General features: G+C 47.5%; 1 protein-coding gene and 1 long non-coding RNA gene across 8 annotated transcripts in view; both read left to right on the top strand.

The window, feature by feature from the left end:
- The window catches only part of SPAG9 (sperm associated antigen 9), a 163,842-nt gene extending 158,842 nt beyond the window's left edge, over positions 1-5,000 (top strand). For all 6 annotated transcript variants that reach the window (XM_036999026.2, XM_036999029.2, XM_073235428.1 and 3 more), the window contains one exon: positions 1,494-5,000. In XM_036999026.2, coding sequence (XP_036854921.1) covers positions 1,494-1,609 — 116 coding nt within the window. In that variant the 3' untranslated portion in view covers positions 1,610-5,000. The remainder of the gene's footprint in view (positions 1-1,493) is intronic.
- Positions 5,001-12,438: 7,438 nt separating this feature from the next.
- On the top strand, positions 12,439-17,242 carry LOC140849115 (uncharacterized). Of its 2 annotated transcripts, none has more exons than XR_012130690.1 (3): positions 12,439-12,463; positions 15,524-15,678; positions 16,606-17,242. It is a non-coding gene; the product is annotated as an uncharacterized lncRNA (long non-coding RNA). The 2 variants fall into 2 exon arrangements; XR_012130689.1 differs by lacking the exon at positions 12,439-12,463 and adding an exon at positions 14,892-15,107.
- The last annotated feature ends 224 nt before the right edge of the window (positions 17,243-17,466 follow it).

A 17,466-nucleotide genomic window follows, 5' to 3' on the forward strand; every position in this document is an offset into this window, starting at 1 on the left:
AGGGGCCACGGGAAAAACTGTAGCACAGAGAAGGCAAATAATGAATCTGTGGCATGTTACTGCACTGATGGACAGTGACTGCATTGGGGTATGGGTTGGGACTTGATAATATGGGTAAATGTAGTAACCATATTGTTTTTTCATATGAAACCTTCGTAAGAGTCTATATCAATAATACTTTAATAAAAAATTTTTAAAAAAGAAAGAACAAGCAATGACATCCTAGAGGTTATAGTCTATATGATGGACTATATTCTAGAGAATAAAAGTTTAAAATTTGGAAGGTAACTTGGAAAAAAAATTGAATTTGATCTTTTTTTTGTTCCATTTCCATTTTTATTTTCCTATAATATTTTAACAATGAGAATTTGATCCAAACTCTCATTTTTTAATGGCTTATTAAGTAGACTGTAGAGTCCTTAGGAAACGGTAATTTTTTAAAAACAACTTTCAAAACAAAACTCAAGAAACAAATGCCAACGATCTTATCTTCATTGTTATTTTTTTTTAATTTAAAAAATAAATTTAAGTTTTTACTTTCTAACCACCTGATATATTTTATTTCAGAAATTAGATTTGTCTTGAGCATTTTTAAGGCATGCTTTTCTCTCACCAGTTTGACATTGCTGTGAAAGGCCACTAGGGGTTGGTGAGGCATTTGACCTGTAAAGAAAAATGCTGATTTTTAGAGGTTTTTTTCTCTTCCACTCTTTCCTTTCTTCCATTTGACTTTATCAATGTTTTCTTTTGCCCAGCTGAAACTCAGGTGAGACAGACATATTATGTAATTCTACTAGATCAGCATTATATTTCTGTCCCTTGGTTTATAAGTTTGTAGGAATCTGCTGAAGAACCTGTCCTTTCAACTTGATTTCTTCATCTCCACCATACACTGTTAATTCGTAACGTATCCCAAACTTGAAAATCATGGGAAGAAAACCCCAGTATATTATGTGACGAATCTGCCATCTCGCAGTGCTACAGGGAGACAATTTGAATTTCCATGTGCTTGTATCAGTTACCTTTGATTGGAGGACTTCACTGTTGTTGATAGTACACATGACTTGTTTGGGTTTAGTTTTTGAGCTCTATGTTCATACTTGCACATTAACAGTACTATCTAGTCACAATTCTTAGTTTGAAATAAACTGGAGTAGATGCCATCCATTTTGAATGAACACAAGATGGGACAGCTTTGTTTCCTTAGCTTCTTCCCAGTTCTGCTAACTTCAGTATGCAGATATATTGGGATGAGTTTCCAACATAATATAGTAAACTCCCTTTTATAAATATAATCTGAAACATGAATTAACCTTTCCAGAAGTTAGGCGCATGAAGATTCTGAGTCAATGCATATCTTTTACTTTGTTCTCTGAAATGGGATCAGACAAGTTTGTGCATACTGCTCATAGACTAACGAACATCATGTCTGTTGTACATCAGCCTGCATATTACATGCTTAACCTAACTTGAGTCTCCTTATCATCCACCAGGTGATGAAGGTGGAGAATCAGAACTTCTTGGAGAGGATCTTCCACTTGAACCTTCTGTCACCAAAGCAGAAAGGAGTCACTTGATTGTGTGGCAAGTGATGTATGGCAGTGAGTGAGCCCATAGGAAACAGGCAGAGATGGGAAGCTGTCTCTTCTGCATGGTTTATTTTCCCTTTTCCCCTTTATTTAATGCTCTCTTTGTGAAATAAGTTTCACCACATAGTGTGTGAGCATTTTTTTCCTGTTAACTTTATATTACAAAATCTCTCCTACTGTAACAATACAGGAACTAGCTGTTTTACTGCACCAGTGTTATAGGCAATTTCAGTATGTTATAAACAAATCAAAAAATGTTTACTTTCTGCAAACTGGTGAATTACAGAAAGCAATCCAGATGTGGTTTACTTGCCACAGCTAATCTCACTCACTTCATTTGATGGGATCACTTTTTACCTGTCACTAATAATGGAATTAATGGAAACACTTGCTGTACCATTAAGTACAATAGTAGAGTTTTCCCCAGTGTATTATAGAATTAACACAAACTAATACCAGGTGGATTATCATGATTTATCTAAATGTCCCTCCAGGGCTAAAAGCTAACTGTAAATTACTTAAACTTTCACTTTCAAATCTGACAAATCTTGTTTATATGGTATATAAAGCTTTCTTTCATCAGATTTTGGGGGGTTTTATATTAAAGAAATTAAGACTACACTATTTAAATAAAAGTTTCCTGTTTCTGACTTATTAGATCTCTAAAGTTTATGAGGCCTGCTCTCTGACTATTGTGATTTTTCTTTTTTTCCTTTTTTTTTGAGACTGGTCTCAACTCACTTTCATACTGACATGTCTGAAAACTATACTATTTAAAAGGCTTAGAGATAGGCTTCAGCAATGGGAGGATTAATTTTTTTTAAGCAACTTGTGTTTGGTTACTTGTACCAGCAGATGGTGGTCATTGCTCAAGTTTTTCCCATGTAAAAAATTCACCTGTTTACCAGTTGTTCTTGGATTGCTCTTCCCAGCTGAGTAAGGCTGTCATAGTGATGGAGTGTGGCCTGACAAACCGAATGAGAGATCTGATTAGGAAGAGTATTTTCTCTTGTTCTGCATAAAACTGCGGAAGAGCTACATCATGATATTTTATATATAAACGATGCATTTAAGCTTTTGTGCCCTTTTGAGATTAAAATGCCATCTTCAAAGAGGGAAGCCATGAAGGGGAAGAAGACAAAGCCAAGACACCATAAAGTAAAAGTTGATGTTAATTTCTTTTCACTCACAATGTCTATTCCAAAAATAGAGTCTGGGTTTAACTGATGTTCTTGTGTAAGTTTTTAAAAACCATTATGCTGCATTTTTTACCCCCCTCAAGCTGCTTGAAAATGTGTGCTTTTACCATTTCTTATTCATTACTTTAAGCAAACCTAAATAAAAATTTAAGTGCTCTTTTTAAATAGAAACCTATTGGGTAAATGCCCTCCAACCCACAGAAAGACTGCTTCAAGGGAAAGAAAACAAACACATGTCTCAGCCAGCGTACACATTCTGAAGTAGCAGGGGTATTTTTCCCTGAACTTCCATGCAGAAATATTTGTAAAAAGTATACCAGTGTCTCTTAAGTATATACATGATCAGGTTGGATTATAAGATACATGGATCAGGTTTGGTGAGCCCCAAAGGCCTTTGGGCCCATTGGGCCACAGGAGTCTGTGCACACATCGGGCACACAGCAAGACTGTGGCCACTTTAGGTGATGAGGAGAGGAAAACGCTTTGGGTAAAAGCTATAGTGAAAGGATAATTTTTTGCTTGAGCTACTTAGTCACTTTTCTTCAGGGCACCAAAATTTAGGCCACTTTTCCGTGGCTTATAAACTGTGCTTTTATTTTAAATCTGAGCCATTTTTGGCAATACCTAAAAACAAACCCACATGAGTAAATATTTTGGGGGGGTTGTCATACAGTTCACAGAAAAGAGTCACCAAAGTGTTCGGGAATTTTAATCCCAAGAAGTGAACATCCCAGAATCCGACCTTATTTGCTGTTCAGTCTTTAATTTAGGAAATCAGGAGTTAAAGGTGAAAAATGCAAACAGTGGTTGTAATTACTTTTTTAAAAAACTTGATTTAACTTAAGGAATATAGTTCTGTAGTTATTTTATCGCAAGCTGTCACATTATCTGTAGTCCTGTTAATTAAACTTCAGGGACTAAAGAAAATATAAAAATGCTTGTATAATTTTTTTTAAGGGCTTGTCCTTGTGTTTGTAATTTCAGTAAAATATTTCTACAGATTACTTTACTTCCCTAAAAATAGATTTATATTCTTGTAACAGTCACTTTGATCAAGGTGATAACTTTTACAGGCAAATTCCAAAATGTAAGCTTCTTATACACAGCAGAGTGGTTGGTGTGAACTGCATGCAGCTATTGAGTCCAGGGCAGAGAGGTTGGTCTCTCCGTGTAAAAAAGTTTACCCCTATTGAAAGAAACAAGGAATCCCCAAGAATTCTCTTATTTGTTATGCTTGGGGGATGTACGAGGTTGAGCCATGTGCAGTCGCTGTTGTTCAGCCATTGCTGATCTGCACAATGGCAGTGTCATCACACCAGCCTAACACTGGAATGCTGCTTCAAGTCCCTGTGAGGCAAAGGGAGACTATTGTCCAGCAACCCAGTTTTGAGAAAGTTTTTCTCTAACTCATACAGATCTAAATTTTTTAAATTGTGAAGGATATCTTACTAGCTGCAGCTTGTTGAGAGTGTCAAACATTTGAGCACAAAATATGCAGCACATAACTTTGCAGATTAAATGTGTTTGCACAGAAAGATTAAAATACATTCTCTCAGTTGCTGCATTGCTCATTTCTTGTAAAGGTCTCCTACATTTGAGAACAGACCCTTTAACACTGGCTGCCATAGTAACAAAACAAAGCAAAGCAATTGTGTCTCATAATACTAACTGTCCTAAAGAACGTGTGTCTTACAAATGCTGTGGAACTGAATATTTATTTCCTTGTGAGTATTATGACTGTTACCAAAGGACTCAGCCAGATTTAGGGCTCTTCTTAATTGATCATGTTGAGGAAGGGACTCATTTAGTCCCAGTTTATAACATGGAAAGAGTAGAGAGAATTAAATGTGGAAGTCATAAATGCTTTTCTAACAGGGTTATGCTGTTTTGTAACACTAATGTCTTTTTCTCTTTAAAAAGTTAAGTTTTTATCAGTTTTGTCATACATTTCTCAGTATTTGAATATGTTTTAATCATTTTATGTTCTGAATTTGTTTTTTGTCCTAGACATTTATTACCTGCCTCTGTAATCTGAAGAATGGGTTCTAGAATGTCCCACTTGCTGTCTCTTAGAGGCTGAGGCCTCGTTGCTATGAGCAAAAAGCTGATTTAGCAATGTAGTTATTTCAGTATTTATTTCTATTATGGAATCCCTGGGGTTCAGATTGTAACTTTGTACATGAAATATATATAAATATGTATATGAAACATGTATGAGGTCCAGTGTGTTTTGTTTTGTTTTTGCCTTTCCTAGGGGTCTGAACTTGATTTTTATTTGAAAGTCCAGTAATCTTCCCCATCAAATGTGTCATTTCTGAGGGTCAGGACTGTCACCATTCACCATTTAGCACTGGCTGAAGGTGAGCAGTGGGGAGTACACGAAGAACATGTCTGCCTGGCTCACATGTCCACATGAGATATGAGCAATAAGCAGCAGGGCTTTCTAGAAACGTGGGCGTGCTGAGTAACAACCCACACATGGTAAGAGGCGCTCCATTCGCCAGACTGTTCAATACTAAGAGGCAGTGTAATATAGATGTCAATAATATGGTGGGCTTATTTGTGATCCACTTGCTTAGGAGAGACTCCGGAAGGAAGGGCAGTTATAGAAGTAATCGTGTGAATCCATAGTCAGGGGTGTTCAGTCTAATCCAGTGCATTTTGTTTACGTGCAGTGTGGGGTTCTGACGGAATGGTAAAAGCAGCCTGATGGGCATGGCCTGTTACCAGGCCGGCTCACTAGATGAAGGCACAGTGTCTCACCAGGAGGTTGGAAGCTCTAGAATATAGTGATGGCCCAGCTGTCACTAGTGATATTCTCGTGATTTCACGGCTGCTCTACAAAACCTTAGATAACTGCCCTTAGTCCTCTATGGCATCCCGAGTCATTGTTTTGGAGACTTATTAAGTCTTTTCAGCCTCATTCAGTCATCTTCCTGGTCCAGCCTGTCTCTGGTGAGAAGCCAGAGTAGCGCCACAGGACAGGAAATGTTCATTTTAATGTTGAGGGACAGGACAGGAGTGCTGTCCTCATAACTGGAGCTGTTGGTGAAATTGTCTCCCAAACCTTAGGGAGAGGTATTGCATTGGCCTCCAAACTCTTCCTCATCCAGCCCCTGGCCACTCGCGCTTAGTGTAGGCATGGGAGCCTTGGCATCACAAAAGGCTGTGGATTTCATTATCAGCAGTGGCCAGTTTGTTAGGGAAGGCTTTGGAGTTAGGGGGCTTCTCAGAATGCCTTACATATTCAGTAATCAATACAGTTCAGTTTTAAGCTCATTTCCTTTAGAGTCACAGTTATATTGCCGGAAGGAAGGCCACAAACCTGTCCAGTTCTCTATAGTGACCCCAGGCAAGTCACTTTACCATAGCCCCCAGGGTCACCCGTAACGGCATGGAACTCCACTGAAGTCTACAGGTCAGACTCTCTTATGGGGTCTGGCCGCCCAGATTTGTGAAGTGTCTCAGGTAAGTGTGATGTGTGGCCTTGGTTGAGGAATACTGCATTAACATCTTTGGATTTCAGTTGTTAAAGCCCTGGGTGGTTCATCAGGTGATCTAAAAAGAAGTCCTAGCTCTAACCCTCTGTGCGTCTGTGACCCTGGCTCTAATTGGCCTCGGTGTGTTGTCTGTACAGGTACCAGCCATACCTGCCTGCAGATTCAGAGTTGCCAAATCTCCTGTGAGGCCCAGATGTTTAGGGGGTGGGATTTGATTATTAGAATTTCCAATTCAGAATGACACTGTACAAAAGGAGCCAGATTAGCTCTTTGCTTTTATGTCCAAGCAGAACATTGGCACTCACCTACAGAAAAAATTAGTTATGATTTGATTCGAGGCCCAAAAGAGGTGGAACAGCAAGAACCAGTTGGGCTGGGGGAGGGGGTGCAAGGCAACTTCCAGTACAAGCTGCAGTTCTCAGCCAGGCCAGGAGAGAGGCCAGGAGAGGGGAGTATGGCCAGACACCCAGGAACTAGCTTCAGAATTTCCTTCCTCTCACCTCGGGAGTATGGGACTCTACTGGTGTGTTGGAACAGTTACCCAGGTGATTCTGATCCTTTCATTGGGAACTGCTGCCTGTGAGGAATGCGAGCAGCCCACATGGATTCACAAATATCTGTTTCCCAGGAGCACAAGGCTCTGCTCATTTTTTTTTTTTTTCTTGGAGTGTTGAGGTTTTATTTCACACCGGCGGTCTCAGAGAGGAGTAATCTCCCAAGGTCTGAGCCCTGAGCACAAGCAAAGGGAGCAATTATATTATTTTGATATGTGGCATTTTGGCATGTGCAGGGCACAGGAGGAGCCCGGAGGAGGGGAGGAGGCAGCTGGGAGGGCTTTGCCAGCTGGAGGAAAAAAGCAGTTTGCTGACCTTGATGGCTGTGTTGAATATTTTCCTTATCACTCCCCCCTCTGATGCCCCTTTAAACACTTCGTTTTAGGGGGCATCATCTTTTTTGGTTTATGATAGGGTTATAATGGCTTGTATTTATACTTTTAATTGCTTTGAGCTAGGATTTTTTCCTTGTGACTTTTTCGTTGAAGTCCTGAGTACTTTGTGAAGAACACAAATGATTATGTTTTTATGCATTTGTCTGTATGGGCTTTGTGTGTACAAGTTGAAATGAGTCCTTCAGACTCTTGATAAGCCTGTGCTTAACAAAAAATACCCAGTTTTTCTCAGTCTTAATTTTTTTTTTGGTATCATTAATTTACAATTACATGAAGAACATTATGTTTAGTAGGCTCCCCCCTTCACCAAGTCCCCCCACATACCCCTTCACAGTCACTGTCCATCAGTGTATAAGATGCTGTAAAATCACTACTTGTCTTCTCTGTGTTGCACAAGGGCTCTGCTCATTTTTAGCTGGGTATTACCAGCACATGGTGACCTACCAGCAGGCTCCACTTGTATTCTCCCCTTTTTGATTCATGGATACTCGAAGCTTTGAACTTACTGCTACGTTAAAAGCTTAAAGGGAATATTTCATCTTACTGCTCTCTTTATCAGGCTTTTTTTTTCATACAAAAAAGTCATAACCTTTTAGTTGATATTAAGACTAGCTTGCATTTGCACAACATTTAATAGTTTTTCTCAAGTATTTCCTCCATAAATTCATCATACTCAGGTGATCCAGGGGCCTGACTATAGGAGGGGCCTTGCTTATTAGTAAACAAGCCCAGCTGAAGTGAGTGAAGGCAGACCAGTAACCAGATGAACTCCACCTGAGAGACTTCTGCAGGGCATGTTGGGGAAGGGATGGGATCCCCACTCAGGAGACTGGGGTCTGCATCCTGGGTCTCCTGTTGCCTGATTTTGTGACCCTTCACTAGGCAACTATTCTTTCCTTACCATAAAAAGAGAGTGACACTCCAAGAGGTTCTTGTCATGGCCAAGTGAAGGGATGCATGTGATAGCAACCAACATACCACCCACCCCTTGTGGGCTGTCAACAGCAGAAGTCAGGTTCCTAGGTGTCAAGTATGTGAAGGTAAGACTCCCTCAGGGAGATTAAGGTAAGAGAAGGAACATAGATGGCGAGGTGTAACCAAGTATTGTGGTTGCACATTAGAAGCAGTAGTTGAACAAATGATATTGGTATGTCTGGTTAGGCCGTTTTGCTAGAAACAAAAGGAAAGCTGTCTTCACTGCTTATTTAATAGGAATATTCTCATTTCCATTCTCTATCATGTTCTAGACTTATCTGTCCTAAAAGAACTGGGTTAGGGAGAAGCAGAGGTACTTTGGGCTTTTGGGCCTTTCAGGGAATACCCTTTCTCCATTGCCCCACTTTCCCCGATGTAAGGAAAACAAGTGCTCCCTGTCAAACACAGGAGGACTCGACCCATTTTCTCTTCTGCATCAGAGTCATTTCATTACTAAGTAGGCACACTGAGGGACATACTGAACCATGAAAATAGTGGTTAAGGTTGACATATTTAGATACATCAGGACATTCAGTATCTGTTGCTTATGATGCTTTATGATAAGTATTAAGTTTCCAGTCACTGCACATAAACAGGTAAAAAGCAGACATCCAGCACTAAATAAAATATTAACATCAGATGCACAAAAGGGTGTGGAGTGGTGGCAAGAAGGGTTGTATGCTCTCCACATGATGAAAAAGCTGGGTGTGACTGCCCAAGCCAGGAGGCCAGCCTCCATCTGTTGAGAGGATTGCAGGACATCTCGGGTGTAGACACACCCAGAGTGGAGCAGTTTTTCCAAAACTTGAATTTCCTCATGGGGTTTGTAATAAGATGTCTTAGTCATCTAATTAGTCAAGATTAATGAGATAATGTAAAATACTACTCAACAGTAAGCAAACATCTGTGCCCTTCCCCCACTGAGGCCCATTTCATTTCTTACTGACCTTTCCCATCAAGCTCACTTTCCCTTACCTTTGGCTAGCCCAGACAAGTGACAAACCCCGGAATGAATCTTCAGCCGCTTGCCTTTTGCTGCACTTGGCCTGTTAACGCTCCTGTGGAAACAGGCTTTTATTTTGCAGGTAATCTACATTTCTATCTTGGAAAGTTTACCTGGGACTGTAAGTAGGAGCAAAAGTTGGGCATGTTCTTGAGCAGGAAGGATTCCAGTATTGAGGCTTAGAGGCATCTCCAGCATGTGTCCTTCCTGGAGGAGTCTTGGCTGGAGATGAGCAGAAACAGGGCAGATGCCTCCAGGCAGTCTTTGGCTGATTGAAAGACCCAGTCCTGGGCTTTACTCAACTGAGGTCTTACCAGACTATACTGTGCCACATTAAGGCCATGTTTCTGGGGCCCAAAATGATAGCCCTTTCTTCCAAAGACCCCTCTGGTGTGATAGATGTGAACTAGGAGTCAGCATCTCAAAAGCCCAGACTCAGTGAGGAATCAGTTTCTAGCCCCTCCCTGCTACCCACCCACCAGAAGTCATTTATCTTTGACCCTCTGTTTTCCTTATCTGTAGAAGCTGGGGCTTGACTCACACGACCTCTAAGTAAGGCTTCTGGGGTGACACTAACTGAAGGTGGGTCACCTTATGCTATGTGAACTTTGAGTTGTGTGGATTAGTAGTAGCCTTCATGCCCAGCCAGATTCTTAATGGAGCAGTTCATGTCCCTGAAGCAGCGAGGCAGCACGTCCATGAAGGGGAGGAATATGTCTTAATTAGAGAGAGAGGGTAACTTGAGTTCTTTGGGTCCTGCACTTTTCCCTGGGTGTCCATCTTTCCCCAGGGAAGAGGTCTGCAGGTCTACGGCAGGTTGGCCACTGAGTCTTCAGAGAGCTTCCCCAGGGCCCCTTTGGCATCACTTGGGGAACAAAAAGAAGGGCTGAGAGGTGACAAGGATTCGGGAGGATGCTTGGCTTATACCACCCTCCGCCTGAGTAGAAAAGGAGGCGGGGGCGGCGGGAGACGGGCGGGGGCGGAAATGAAATTAGAAAGCTGCCCTGTTAGAGAGGCTGGGCTCCGCTGCCTTGTGAACACAAGGTGGCGCCATGTGGGTATTAGCCTCCCGTCCCGAGTGAGTACCCAGAGACTGCCAGCACCCGTCTCCTCCCCTTAATCCTCGGAGGGCTGTCCACCTCTGCCCTGCAGGCCAAACCAGACCGAGGAGGGTGCCTACAGAGGGGTCAAGTTGTACAGATAAGATAAACTAACCAGTTCAATTGACTAACAAGCAGGCTGTGGCCCAGAGTGGCTGTTACCCAACAGCCAAGATCGTCCTAGAACTCAGTTTTAACAGTTCGGTGCTATCTTGTAGACTGCTTCCAGTTTCCCACAGCCCTAAGCTCGCCCTCCTTTCACACCAGGGACAGGCAAAGCACCTCTTTTCAGCCTTCCCACCAAAGCGGCCCAAAGCCCAGGGACCCAAGGAGAAGGCAGGTGGCTGGAGTCTGAGACCACTGCTGAGGGGAGCAGGGGTTGGTACGGGTGAGATGGCCCATGGGATTAAAGAAGGGAATTTTTTAAAGATCCACACCACCCATTTCTGGTCTTTGAAGCTGCTGAGGAATTTCTGCCCCAGCCACCCCTGGACAAAGCTAAAGGAAATGTCAGGGAATCCGCTCAGTGGGTTGCCTCAACAGAAACTTCATCTGAGGCTGATGATAAACAGGAGTTACGTAACTCAGCAGGTCACAGCGCTACCTAAACCCTTTGTAGGCCATCAATCCACATATTTCCTGGATTTTATAACTCCTGCTGAAAAGGAAGAAAGGAGGGGGTGAGGAGTAGAGGGGGAGAGTCTGTGTGACCGGGCGCACCTTCCAAGGGCGCTGCAGCCTCCTCCCACCTGCTCTCAGCCAACTCTCGCAGAGCTCAAGGAAGTTACAGCGCAGCCAGACTCGGGGGCCTCGGGCCGGGAAACGCCGACCCCTGCCCCAGGCTGCTCGGAGTAGCCAGGCCTTTAGACTGACATTTTCTCTGGCCCTCATTTTCTATTCCTAGTGACAAGGTTGGACTAAAAGTGTTGTAGGAACCCTTTCCACCCCATGATTCTAAACATTAGAAACAAAAGAATGAGGATCAAGGTGTGTTTGTTACCCCACCTCCATCCCCAAAGAAGTGGCAAGAAATTGTTCGATCCTCTTAATGCGGAAGGGGGACAGTGAGATGCTGCTGTATTAGTGGGGCAAGCAGGCCAGGCCGCAGGGAGGAAGAGAAGGCCAGCCCGCACTGGGGTAGGGGGTGGACTGACGCCAACCTGGTGGGGCCAGGAGCCAGGGAGTGAACTGGAAAGAAGACCCTTGCCGCCTCCCCTGCTCTCAGGTACTGTTCACGATCCTCCAGCCTCGGGAGTTCAATGCCTGAGAGGGTTCAGGGTTGCCCAGGGCTCCCAGATTGGTATGAATGTCCCACACTCCAGCCAGCAGGCCCCACACGCAGTTTCCATCCCTCGCCCACCAGGGTCAAGGAGACAGCTCCCAGCACCCACCCACCGTTCAGTTTCTCCCTCCTCGCCCAGCCTCCTGTGCACACCAGCCGGGAGTGCCCGTGAGGCTGCCCGAGGAAGGAAAGAGCCTGAGAGGCTGTCAGAAGGTTTATTGCTTCAGAAAAAGACAAGAAAGCTGGATGGGAGCTGGAAGAACCAGAAGGATGAGGGTCCTTGGGAGGAGACAGCCAGGCAGCCCAGCCCCGCTCCCTTGGGGCCTGCACCCAGGCTTGTGATGAGACCACACCTTGGGCAGGAAGCCCTGGCCCAGGTGCCCTCCGCAGCTGTGGAGCCCCTACAGGAGAAGACAGACAGGAGGCAAGATGGCCTGCGGCCTCTGAGCACCTTTGGGAGGGAACAGAACATGGGGGTGACGGAAGCTTAGGGGAGGCAGCCCCCACCCCACGGCAGAACTAAGCAATAGAACAAAAGGTAAGGGTCAGATGTCTCCCATCAGGAAGAAATTTCCAATAAAAGCAAAAAGGTTTCCTCAGAGAAGAGACTCCTGCGGCAGGAGGCTGCTCCTCCCTGGAAACTGAGTGCAAACCCTGCTGTGAGGTCCTGAGGCCTGCCCTCGGGGCCCTGGGTCTCCTCTCCCTGTCCCTCCCACCCCCAATGCTGTGCCCCTCCCCCGCTGCTGTCACTGCCTTTTCAGGAACAGCTGCATGTCGGGGCTTGTCCATGGAGTCAGCTGGGTTCTTGGACACAAGCTGAAGCCACACCCCGACCCCAGCGGGACACCATCGCTGTGTTTTGGAAGGTGGGAGTGTCCCCCCATTAAACAGTGCCTTAAACAGACCCAGAGAGGGCACATGTGATTTTAACCCCCCGGATCCCTCAGGCCCAATAGGTGAGCAGCCAGAGAGGGGTCTCAGGGTCCCATCTGTGCTGACTGGCCCGACCCACCCACCACCAAACACGACCCCATAACCTGTAGTACTTGAGTAGGGCAGACCAGCAAGGCAGAGCCAGGGGCCAGGGTGTGGGGGTTCTGATCCGGCAGAAGGCGGCGCCTAACTTGAGAATGAGTTTTGTAGAGAAGACACTTGACCCCGTGGCTGCTGAGGCTGAGGGAGAATCAGGCGCCTGCCGAGGTGAGAGGCAGGGCACCTGCCAGCCCCTTGACCGGGCTCCACGCCACGCCCCTGCCTCTGTGCAGGGCTGCTCCCAAACACGCCCTCCTCCCCATCTGGGGTGAGGGGGAGCTCCTGAAGGGAACTTCTGCCTCCCATCTCCTCTCTCTGCCTCACAAGTGCAAGTAAAAAGGGTGGGCGGGTCGGTCCCCCATGAAGACCACAGCTTGGGAGAGGGGGAGTGGTAAGTGCCTGGTTTCAAACAATTTATGGGCTTCGCCTTCTAGGGCCTGCTTTTTCCTTGCTGAAAGGGTTGATAAGTGAGCCCTGAGTGTTCCAGAAAGTCTACCCCAACTTGGCAGGGCAGAAACACAAAGATCATTTCAGAAAATTCTGTGATGGTGAGAGAGCAGAATATGTGCCCTCTCCACCTCTGCCCACCAGCAGGGTGTCTCAGGCCAAGAAAAGGCCTCGAGGAGGCAGGTCCCCTGCACACATGGAGCAAGAGCTTGGCTGATCCCGCATCCTTCGTGCTTATCGCTTCCCTGAACCCTCAAGGCAGCCTCATGGTGGGGCTTTTCCTCACTGGACAGGCTTCTCACCCTCCGCACCACTGACAGGCGGGGCCGGGCACTTTCTTGCGTGTGGCCTCTGCTGTGCATGGTAGGGTATTTAGCAGCATCCTTGACCTCTACCCCCTAAATGCCAGCTGCACACGCACACCCCAGTTGTGACAACCAAAAGTGTCTCTTGACATTGCCAAATTACCCTGGGAGTAAAACCATCCCAGTTTTGAGAACCACTGTCTTACACAGTATGTGTCCAGGGGCCCTAGGATAGCCCCACGTTGAAACCTGGATCATCTCCTTTTCTCACTGACGCTTCTGTGGTTGAAAATCCCCTTTGAAAGTCTCTTCCCAGAACAAGGCTCCCACCTTCAATTTCAGGGAGTTTAGTAGCTGTTAAGGACATCTGCCTGCAGGGAACACAGGCCTGGATGGAAAGCCGGCTCAGGCAGCCTGCCTTCCCCCCTCGGACCCCTGCAAGGCCCCCTGGGGACTGGAGGCTAGCTGAGTGGGGGCTGGGACAGCGATGCAAAGGCAGGGTTGCTGCAGGACAAGGTGCCTGCCCCTTTGGGATATCTGACGTGTGGACACCCCTGCTTGCCCAGCTCCCCGAGGCCAGCCCTCACTCATCACCTTGCAGATGGGTCACCTTGACTCACGGCCACTGGACGTGACCTGTAGTTGTCTCATTCCAGAAGATGTTTGCTGGCTGAATGACCTCAGACTCACCCAGGCATACCTTCCCCTGAAGGCAGGTGGGTGGGCCCAATGAACTCAGGAGGCGGCCTTCAATCCTGGGGTCTGGAATGTGGTGACAGAGGCAGGTGGAGGAGCTCCCAGACTCCAGGCGCCCCCACTGCCCGTGCTGTAAAGACACCTGCAACTCAATGCCAATTATTAGCTTTCATCCGGCTCACTGGCCTCAGTTTCCTTGTTTGTAAAGTGGAGGGGTTGGCTTAGATAATTGGTCCTTAACAATTCACACACACTGAGCATTTCCTATGTGACAGGGCCTTACACACACACGACCATTTAATTCATGCTGTGCTCTGTGAGGTCAGGACTGTGATTATTGTCCTCATTTTACAGCTCAGGAAGCTGAAGTCAAAGAAGTTAAGTAACTTGCCCAAAGTCACAAAGCCAGAATGTGGAGGGGGATGGTCAGGTACCCAGTGACCCAGCGGCATTGCTGAGGATGGCAGTGGCTCAGGGGAGATGCCAACTGCCCGGGGTAGTGACAATGAGTGTCAAGGAGGGAGGAGAGGCAGGACCAGGCGCCAGCCTGGGGCGGAGGAAGTGGAGGTGACTCCAGGTTTGGGGCCTGAGGGACTGTGAGGGTGGCGGCGCTATTAATAGAAATAGGAAGGTCAAGAGGAGGAGGAGGTTTAGGGCTTAGATGGTGACAAGTGCATTCGTAGACATGTCGAAGCTGATTTGCTAAGAGTGGGACATCCAGGCCGAGATCCAGTTCAATTAGGATAATGTAGCACGTATAAAAATACCTCCCAATGCCAACCCTCCTGCCCACCCCCCCAAAACCAAGGCCCTAAACCTGATGTGCCCTGGCGTTCCTCAGCCACTGGCCCCAGGGGCAGGCTGCAGGGCTGGTCTGCAGCCACTGTGCCCGAGGCCTCGCTAAATTCAAGTCCCACAATGACCGCTGGGGGTCGCCACTGGAGCACAGACGGGGTGCCTGCCTAGGGACGGCCTGGAGGGACACAGCCGGTTCTAGGAGGCCAGGCTTCCCCTGGCAGGGAGAGCGGAGGTGCCTTTCTCCTTTTTTAGGAGCGGAAGGGGGAGGCTCTCAGCGCTGGACTGCTGCTTCTCCCCAGTCCCCCAGGCACTGGCAGCACCATTTCACGGGGATTTCTGATTAATCTCAGTCAAATTCTAAATTGACCTTAGAACCCAGAGGAAGGACAGGGAGCGGAGCCCCCTTCCCTGAGGACACGTTGGAAGCCACCGGCTCTCAAGGCCCAGCCTGGGGGACAGCGTGTCCAGGGCGCTGGGAGCCGGCGACCTCAGGCAGCAGAGTCCCGGGAGCAGGAGCCCAGCTGCTTGAAACCGCGTGTCTCCCCTGACATTTGCGTCAGCAGCTCTGCCCTTTGACTTTTAATTCCCGGGAGTGGAGGGTGGAGGCAACCTTGGCGATCAGGACTAATTATTTGCAGTTCGATTCAGCCAGCAGTTTATTGGGGTTCTGCCTGGCCGCCTGCCTCCCACGCCCCCGGGTTTATGTCCTCGGTCACCTTCGGAAGCTGGAAGAACAGACGGCAGGAGGTTCCTCTCCACCTCCTGATGTCGGGAGCAGCCTGTGGGAAGTGATGCTTATGAAGGTGCTTTGAGACCCCCAGACAGAGAAGGTGCCCCCATGCCCCCACCCAGCCCAGGCCTGGTGCCCCTGGGGCCGGCCTCCAGCTCCATTCTGGGCTTGTGGGGACACATCCCAGGGGAGGGTCAGCCAGGCCAGGAGGTGCTGGCCTCCCAGCTGCCCTGTTAGGGGTGCAGGGCTGGGGAGGGGCAGGGGCGGGGCAGGCACTGTGAGGCCGTCAGGACCCCCCAGGTCCCAGGTCCCCACTAGTGTCCTGTATCCCTCTATATTTGGCCTTGGCATTACCGACATGCCCTCTTGGAGGGGCGGGCAACCAGCCGGACCCATGACGTCTCCTCCAGGGCCTGGGCTATTTTGGAACAAGCCTTGGGGGGCTGGGCGAAGCAGGGGTGAGGTTTAAGGGAACATTTCCTCCTGGCTCCAGGTCAAAGGAGAGGCTGAGGGTGTGTGGCATGGAAACTGGCCCTGCTGCCTTCCTCAGAATCCCCATACAGTTACTCAAATCTTCCTTCTTGTTGGGTTTCCTGGGCTCTGGGGCTGTGGGAGCCAAGTCTGGGCAGGAACAGAGACCCCTTCCCCGCTTTGGTTTTTCCAGCAGTTCGGACATCATCCCTCAGTTAAAAAAACAACTCCCTCCATGCCAGGTCTCACCCAGAACCCGAGCTAGCTCAGGGGTTCCCAGTCCTTCAGATTTCTCAGATCACTAACATTTCCAAAAAAAACAATTTCAGATCTGCTGTGGTCACCAGTTTCTCACTGCGCTGAGTTAAGGACATTCTAAGGAAATGTCAAGGAAAAGGCCCTTTTAAACACACATACACACACAACTGAAAATACGTAGCTCAGGAGAAAGGGCTGTACTTCAAACTAGGTCTAGCTTTACAAAAATTTCACTATGTTCTCCCTATTTTTCTCATTTTGCCACAAACAGATGAGAACATGGCAGCAGCTGGCACTGAACACCCCATCGATGGGCTCATGTTCCAGGAACTGCTGGTCCCTGGCAGTCCTCTACCTTGCCCAAAGCCAAGGGCAGGGAGACCCCTCCCCAGGGGGACCCCTCCCCAGCACTATCTCCAGCCCTCCCATGCTGCAGACACCTTTGCTTCTTTCCATCTCTCCCCGCTCCCCACAATATTTTCCGGAGGGGAGGACAGGGAGCAGCTTTCACACAGCTCCCACACGAATTGAGTGGATTCCAGTGGCCTTGCTGGCCAGCCAGTGCAGGCCTGCCCCTGGAGAAGTCCTGCCATGGCCATGCCCCTCGGAGCCAGGTCTGGACCGGGACTCGGGACCACTGGAGCACCTGCCACTTCCTGGCTGGGAGATCTGAGGCTAGTCCCAGACCCACCCTCCCTGAGCCTCAGTTTCTTATTCAATAAAATGGGTATATTAACTCCTCATCACAGGGCTGGTGTGAGGATAAAATGAGAGTGTTTGTGAGAGCACTCGGAACTATGAAGCTAAGGCAGAGTAGTCATTACTATGGGAAACTAGTAAACGGCTGAAGAAACAGCACCCCAAAAGCTCATCTCGTCTGCTGGGGGCAAAGACAGTGCACACCCCCACCCCCAGGTCTGTGATCTTGGGGCCCCTCCAACCTCACAAAGGAACGACACAAGCCAGAGCAGTGAGTTGAGGCGGCCTGACCTGGACCAAGGCATTCTGCCCTAACGAGGGCCCTGCTCTGGCTGGCCCTGGGAGAAAGAGCCTGCCACTCATAAAGGCTTCTGTTTATTTGTGGTGGCCCCACTGCATGGTGATGGATGTCTACCACCCCCAAATTATAGAG

The sequence above is a fragment of the Manis javanica genome, chromosome 4 (assembly GCF_040802235.1).
Source record: "Manis javanica isolate MJ-LG chromosome 4, MJ_LKY, whole genome shotgun sequence".
Lineage (NCBI taxonomy): Eukaryota > Metazoa > Chordata > Mammalia > Pholidota > Manidae > Manis > Manis javanica.